The sequence below is a fragment of the Prunus dulcis genome, unplaced genomic scaffold (assembly GCF_902201215.1).
Source record: "Prunus dulcis unplaced genomic scaffold, ALMONDv2, whole genome shotgun sequence".
Classification (NCBI taxonomy): Eukaryota; Viridiplantae; Streptophyta; class Magnoliopsida; order Rosales; family Rosaceae; genus Prunus; species Prunus dulcis.
In genome coordinates this window covers 9,179-17,432 of record NW_023010102.1, presented here as the reverse complement: position 1 = coordinate 17,432, position 8,254 = coordinate 9,179, and the positions used below count along the sequence as shown (strand labels likewise).

Genomic DNA, 8,254 nt, shown 5'->3' with positions numbered 1-8,254 from the left:
TAGTGGAAGAGTAGTAGGGGACAAGGTTTATCAAATGTCTACTACACTAAGTCTCTCACATATCTTATTTTATATAGCAATTATTGTTGATCTAAACTCTAGAAGCTTCAAAACGAGAGCATCTACCATTCTCATAACTTGACTTTCTTACAAAAATAAATGTTTTTAATTATATTCTTATTGATCTAGAACAGTTTAACCTTTTGTTGTTTTAAGGACATGATAAAGTCATTGCATTGCAATAACATTAATAATAGTATAAGATTCAAAACGTGGCAGAAAACAGTCCACACAAACGCTTCACGTGGCCACGTACTTTGGACCAAACAGCATGTACATACATCTACCATTCTTATAAACTTGACTTTAAGTTGTAGAAAATTTGAGATTTAAAGGGGATTTGCTCCATCATTTGCATTTCAGAATTCTAGCAAAGATCAGATTCAGTTTCTGCCAAAAAAAAAAAAAGGAAGAAGAAGAAAGGTTTGCATGGCTACCGGTGAAGTAACTGTAGTTGTGGAGAACATAGAAGATGAAGATAGATCAAATAAAAAAGAGGACGAAAATCATGATACTCGTTGGGGGGCTTCCCTTCAAATGTGGAAGAAGATATTTGTAGTATCATGTCTGTTTGCTGTTGCACAGGATCCATTGTTTCTCTACGTTCCTATGATGAAGGATGATATCAAGTGCCTGCTCGCTGACAGAAACTTGAAGACAGCAGCTCTTCTTTTAAGATCACTCACTGATCTTTTCTATATATTGAACATTATTTTTCAAATTTATACATCTGCTAAATATCGTGTCAGTGTCACACAAAACGACTCGAAAATAAGGTTTTCGTGGAAAACAACAATAGCTAAGATGTGGGTATTCTTCTGCTCCTACAATAATATCTTCATTGACATTTTGGCTATTCTTCCGCTTCCACAGGTTAGACCTTTATTGGAATTTACTGACTACTAGCAAAAGAGGCAAAAGCCACAATTTACCTAGCCACAGTGGGCCGACAGTGGCCAATATTAGTGATCTTTGCTCGTGATAATTTGATTTTAAATGTTTGTATTATGTTGTCCAGGTAGCAATTTTCATCTTCTTTTCAAAAATGCGGGACTTGAAATCTTTGAGCCCAAAAAGGATGGCTATTATGAATCTTTTTGTTTTGTTGCAATATGTGCCACGAGTTCTTCGGATCTACTTATCATGTAAGGAATTTAAAAAGACTCCTAAAGAAGAGATCAAAGAGACTGCTATATGGGTTAAAGGTGTCTTGAATTTCTTTATGTATATCCTGGCTAGTCATGTAAGTAACAATATTTAATCTTTATAAATGATTTTGTTGAATTTTTCTTTTCCGTAAAAGGCTAGGTTCTTAACTCAATCAACCTTGATGAATGGAAAATGTACATGGGGCAAAATGATCCATATTACAATAGAGTAGGCATGTACTTAATATTCTTGAGTTACATTTTCACAAAACAATAATGTTTCATAACATTAAATCCTTCTTCCAATCCTTATTCGTGTATGTTCTTTTTCCCTTTTTGTTATAACAAAAGGGATTCAAACTCTAGTCTCTTGGGCGTAAGGGTAAATACCTCGTACTGCTATAGGTAGAAACTCTCATAATTTTCAGTCTATGTTTAAAGGGTGAAGATAAGTTGTTGAAATAAGGAAACTGTCCTAATCGCGAGTCCTTACAAATACGCCAAATTTGACAGTATTTGATAAATATATTTTGAAGTATTTTTGTTTAACTTGAGTGAAGTCAAAAATTAAAATATAATTTTATTCATATTTTCATCATCATCTCTAAGTCTAATCTAATTAACAAACTTGTTATTATTTAGGTACTTGGAGCTATATGGTATTTTTTCGCTATTCAACGAATGACCATTTGTTGGTATGATGCATGTCAGAAAAAAAAGGGATGTGATACTAGTTCTTTTGGCTGTCATGAGCATAACACATTTAGAAATATTAAATTTCTAAATGATTTATGCCCTATAAGTCCAGCGAATACAACGCTCTTTGATTTTGGTATATATAGTACAATCCTTCAATCTGGTATACCAGGGTCAACAAAATACTTTCGAAAGATCTCCATTTGTTTTTGGTGGGGAGGTTTTTATTTTTTTTTTTTTTTTTTTTTTGTTTGGTGTTGTTTGTTTGAACTTTGATGGGTAATGATGAATTTGCTCACTTCCAATCATATATATGTTTTACCATTTCATTTTTGCAGTTCTCTTGGTTCAAATCTTGAGCCTAGCGTGGATGGATGGGAGAACCTCTTTGCAGCGTTCATCTCTATAATTGGATTGCTTTTATTCTTATATCTCATTGGAAATTTGCAGGTTAGGCTTGAGTTTAATTTAAAGAAAGTTGCATGTATCGTTTTTGATTTAAAGGATACATAAATAACTAATACCTAGTTAAGAATGACGGAGCTGCTTGTTGTGGCATATATATATAGACATGCATGCAGTTGAATACTGCACGAAGAAAATACCATAGACACGAGGTGAAAGTGAACCGAAAGATGGAAAAGAAAGATAACCAGACAGAGTTGTGGTTATCTGAAAATGGCATCCCCAAAAACTTGATTAATGATATAAAGCAGCTCATCATGGACAAGGTGCGACAAGAACTTGAAGAAGACGGGGATGCTGATTTGGACTATATCTTCTCTATTCTTCCCCCGAATCTTCAAATCCGTATTAAAAAATATATGCAGGTAAGTTCCTCTAAACCCATGACTTTAATTAAGTAGTAGTGCAAGGTATTTACCCACTTTATCAAGATTTGGTGTCCCACATTGCCCCATTTCGTCAACTCCATCCAAAAGTCCGTTAAGATCCAAAAGTCCGTTAAGTTTGATGACGTGACAATGGTATATTTGTAAAGTGGGTGACATGGCAAAGTGGAAGCCATCTCCACGTAAACCAAAAACATGATAGAATATTAGTATATTTTAATTCTTAATTTTTAAAAATAATTAAAATACAATCTTGCACCAACCTACCATCCCATATGATCTGGGTCAGATATCCTTCTAGAACTATAAATAAATACAATCCCAACAAAAAATACGAATGAAAATTTAGAAAAACAAAATTATTGGAATTAAAAATTTGAAAAATATAAAAACAAGAGTCATATCTTCTTCACAGCACCAGCACCACCACTCCCAGCCAAATGATCCGAACACTTTGTCGCATCTCCTCAATACGGATACAGTAACGATCATAGCGATCTCCTCTGGTACCTACTGGTACGTCAGGATCCGATTGGTCATGAACATCGTAAGGTGCTGCTCTTCGCCAATCCCAGCATACCCCTGGTTGGGATGGGTAGGCCCACCACACATCATCACTTTATCTCCAGAAAAACCCATTCCAGATCTCCACGTAGCCAACCCAAATCTTCCACCTAGCACCACCGCGAGCAGATCTGGCGCCCTACTCCGTGAGCCACTACGAGAGGAAGAGAAACAGAGGGAAAGAGAAACATAGATAGAGAGGGTTTAGGTCGTGGGGGGCTGGGTGTGTGAGGGAGATAGAGACACACAGAGGTAAAGAGAAACATATACAAAGAGGGTTTGGGTCTTGGGGGGCTGGGTGAGTGTGTGTGTGTGAGAGAGAGAGAGAGAGAGAGAGAGAGAGAGAGAGAGAGAGAGAGAGAGAGAGAGGGTAGAGGAGCTTGGGGGTTGGGTCGCGGGTATGGATGGGTGGTGCCTTATGCCGATACGAAGCTCCACCATCCGTCGCCGGAAGCTCGACTACGAAATCTCGGAAAAACCATGGTTGTGCCAAGGTTATTTCAATGTCACGATCAATATTCATTACCATTTGGATAGAAATTAGAAAATAACAAAAAGTTACTTTCAACAAAATCAAGGATTTCATGTAGTACATTTGGAAAGTGAGTGGGTGGGTATGGAGGCAGCTGGGGAGAGTGGGGGCTAGGTTTAGGGTTTGCTATTTTTTTTTTGTCACATTTTGGGATTGGCTCCGCCATAGCACGATATTGTCCGCTTCGAGCTCCCCTCTCTGCCGTCACGGTTTTGTTTATGGGAACTCACGAGCAATTTTTCAGTGGGTCACCCATCCTGGGATTGCTTTAGCCCCTACTCGCTTAACTTCAGAGTTCCCATGACTCCGAAGTCAGTGAGCTCCTAAAAGGGCCCGTGCTAGATAGAGGTGGGCATATACGTATAAGGCATATGACCACCTCTCCGTTGGTCGATGTAGGATGTTAGAATCCACCCCCCTTAGGGGCCCGACGTCCTTGTCGGCACACTCGCACCACACGGCAGAGTGGCTCTGATACCAAATTGTCACATCCTGGATCGGCTTCGCCGTAGCACGATATTGTCTGCTTAGAGGCCCCCTCTCTGCCCTCACGGTTTTGTTTATGGGAACTCATGAGCAACTTCTTAGTGAGTCACATATCCTGGGATTGCTCTAGTCCCAACTCACTTAACTTCGGAGTTCCCATGACTCTGAAGCTACTGAGCTCCCAAAAAGCCTAAACCCACCCCAAATTCCTCGAAATCCGGAACGAATCTTGTGGAATTCGGCAGAGTCTCTCTTGTAAATTGAACATTTCCCAAAACTTCTCAACATATTAAAACACATTTAATAACACCAACCATTAGCTAGATCATGAAAAAAAGGTGAGAAACATACCTCACTTGCATGAAACGGTGGCCGAAGGAGGGAGAACGAGCTGGCAAAAATTTACGAAAAAGCTGTCCCAACACAGCCTGTTTCTTGGCTGTTTCCGTGACTATGGCAACGGATCAAGGCAGCGAAGGGCTGGGGCTAGAAGAGGGGAGTGTGGTGGTTCTAACAGGACCGGTCTTGCTTGAATTGGTGGTCGGAGTTGAGAGAAATCACCTTTTGAAGTCGATTGGTCGAGCTCCCCAAAATGCAGAAATTATGGGTTTAAAAAAAATGAACTTCGAAATATTTATGATTATGCCACTGAACTTCTTTTGATCGCCATTTCTTTGTTACAACTCTAATTCGAGTCCACTACTTGTCTACAAACTCGTTTCGACGTGCCCTACTCAACGGTCCAATCAAAATTTCTAAATTCCTTCCAGAACTTAAAATAACATTTTTACCCATTTTTAAATAAATAATATCTTTAATTTTCAAAAACCTTAATTAATTCAAATCATTTTATTTTGTTGTTTATTTGAATTTATTTATTTATTTTTTTCCCTTTAAATTTATTTCATCTTATCTTAATCATTTAATCTCCCTTGAATAAAAGTCAACTCTTAAATCATTTCAATATTCCCAGGGTAAAATTGTCTTTTTCCCCGAATAATTTAATGTTTAACTAATAATTTAGGATTGGTTTGTACCCCCTTATAAAAATTTTGTCCTCAAAATTTCATGCATGTCACTTGGGGTACGGATACTGGGTCTATATCTACTGCTCGGGCCCCCCCCAAAAGTATCTTCCTCCATAACCTGATATGACGAGAACTTAACTTCCCATGTTTTCCGAACCCCCGCATGATGAAGCTTCGATTCTAGGGTCACTCAACTTCAAAACATTCCAAAAGCTGGCCTTTAAAACATGGATAACACCAAAATGCAAACTTAAATGTCGGGACTCTAGTACCTCTCCCAACCTTTGTTCACTGTTAAGAACTCTAGTCTTTCGATCAAATCCTAACGAAACCAAATTTAAAACCTGTTACGTTCAAAAGAAAAGGGGCCAAGCAAGTAACTGGCATGAGGAAAATTATAGATTATGCAATCAAAGCGTAATCTAATAAGAAAAAGGTATTGGTTCATGCTGTGAACATCCACCTTATGCTATACATCTCCTAAACCAACAGAAAAAGAGAAATCTTCTTCTCCAACTAAGAATATCCTTTAATAGCTGGTGTAATGCTAAATCTTCTTCTGAAAGCTAAGCGCTTCTATATGTGATTTGATTTTTCTCTGGCTCTCCCACTAAGAGAAGTCCAAGTTCTTTGACTTGTTGATATTTTCCTTCTTTCTTTAGAATTAATAAAGGACATTGCCAACATGATTCTTTGAGAGAAATATCAGAAAGGATCATTTTTACTGAATGGTAATCATCATCCATCTCACCATGGTTATAAGCAACTCCAGATGTATAGCTAATGATACAATCCATCTTCCTGTACATGGATCTGTAACTTCCTGAAGCTTAAGCCTCAAGCTCCTTGAGTAAATCACAACACCAATCATCCCTACTACCATAAAAGATACATTCCACCCCAAACAAATTAAGGGGCTCAATAGTCTTACCTCTTCCAAACTAAATACGTGCACTCTACTAATTCGTACCCGGTCATATTGGACTTTGTCCCATTAAACTATCATTGTCATTTAGACATTTGCCTGCCCAATCATGACACACTTGTCATCCTCTAGATAACGATCTCCGCTGCTCTCATTTATTTAAATTCACAACATCTTCTAACCTTAACTTACTACGATTCAACCAAACCATTTCTTGAACGCACACTGAAATTCCCTTACAAATTTAATTTCCGATCTCAAACCAAACAAACCTAGTAACTCAATAGTAAGACCATTCCAAGATCACATGAATTTCCTTGAGGTCTTGTCGACTCACAAACTTACACTTGTTACCCCAAAAATCATTACTTCTGAATTGAGTTAACCACCAACCTACTTAACTCAAACAGCCTTGACAACTCAAAACATAAAGTTCATCACGTGCCACATAACACTACTACATTTTACACTTTGCGCGACGAAGATAATTTCGTCGCGCAAAATACATTGTAGTCGCACAAATTTTAACGCGACAAAAACTTCGTCGCGCAGAATCCGTCGCGCAAAGATCGTGAAGAAAGACTTTGCGCGACCAAGTTTTTTCATTGGTCGCGCAAAGTGACTTTGCGCGACGAAAAAATATTGGTCGCGCAAAGTAACTTTGCGCGACGAAAACATATTGGTCCCGCAAAACTTTGCGTGACGAAACACATTGGTCGCTCAAAGGTTTGCGCGACGAAACACATTGGTCGCGCAAAGGTTTGCGCGACGAAAAATATTCGTCTCGCAAAGTTTTGCGAGACAAAAAACATTGGTCGTGCAAAGTCTCAAAAAAATTTAAAAAATAAAAAATTCCCGGGTTCCATTTTTGGTACCCGCCCACATTTTTAGAGTTTTGCGCGACGAACAATAACGTCGCGCAAATATTTGCGCGACGAAATATTTTTTTGTGTTTTAAATTTTTTTAATTAAAATAAACTAATTTTTACTTTTTATTATTATTTCTTTAATATTAATTTATTCAAAATTTTTACTTTTTAAATATAATTTAATTGTATGATTTTTTTTAAATCACTTTAATTTAAATTGATATTAATTTAATTATAGTAATTTTTTCAAATTTTTACTTTTTAAATTTAATTTAATTGTAAGATTTTTCTTAATTACTTTAATTTAAATTGACATATTCAAAATAAAATTACATATGAAAAATAGTGATCAAATTATCCAATAAATATTTATATATATATAATATTCAAAATGTACACATGAATTAACAAAGTAAAATCCTAATACAAGCATATTGTGGTGGTAGTGGTGGATAATATGTTTTGATAGCTTCCTAATCCTCAACTTTAGCCATCAAAGTCTCAATGATTACCTACAAAAAAAAACAAATATGGTCAAATAACAACAACAACAAAAAAAAAGAATGTATAATCTCCCCTAAAATTGTTATACCACAAATCCAACCCAAACTCCAATCTCTCCCCTTTACTCAACCCCAAACCCCACACAAACTCAAAACTAATGCCAAAAACACATATTAATGAAAAAAATTTAAAATTTGGAGAGAATATACCTTTTGACAAGATTGAGAGTGAGTGAGAATGAGAGGGAGAAGTGAGAGAATTAGATAAGATAGTGATAGAGAGATGAGAGAGTGAGAGATAGTGAAAAGATAGATGAGAGAGTGAGTGAGAGTGAGAGTGAGAGATAGTGAAGAGAGAGATGAGAGATTAAGTGAGAGGAGTGAGTGTGAGAGAAAGGGTGGGATTTGGGGAGAGGGAAAGAGAGAGGAGAGGTAAGAGTAGAGAAAGAAATTGAGAAAATGGTGGAGGAGTTATTTCGGTTTTTAAAAACAGTATCACTTTGCGCGACGAAAATATTGGTCGCGCAAAGTTTTGCGCGACGAAACATATTGGTCTCGCAAAGTTTTGCGCGACGAATATAGAAATATTGGT

At 37.1% G+C, this 8,254-nt stretch overlaps 1 protein-coding gene across 1 annotated transcript in view; it reads left to right on the top strand.

Moving 5' to 3' along the window:
* The first annotated feature begins 489 nt into the window (after window positions 1-489).
* LOC117612892 (cyclic nucleotide-gated ion channel 1-like) overlaps window positions 490-8,254 on the top strand; it is a 12,288-nt gene continuing 4,523 nt past the window's right edge. Inside the window, exons 1-5 of the mRNA XM_034341527.1 lie at window positions 490-933; window positions 1,079-1,303; window positions 1,851-2,124; window positions 2,230-2,354; window positions 2,474-2,714. Of these exons, the coding sequence (XP_034197418.1) occupies window positions 490-933; window positions 1,079-1,303; window positions 1,851-2,124; window positions 2,230-2,354; window positions 2,474-2,714 (1,309 nt within the window). The remainder of the gene's footprint in view (window positions 934-1,078; window positions 1,304-1,850; window positions 2,125-2,229; window positions 2,355-2,473; window positions 2,715-8,254) is intronic.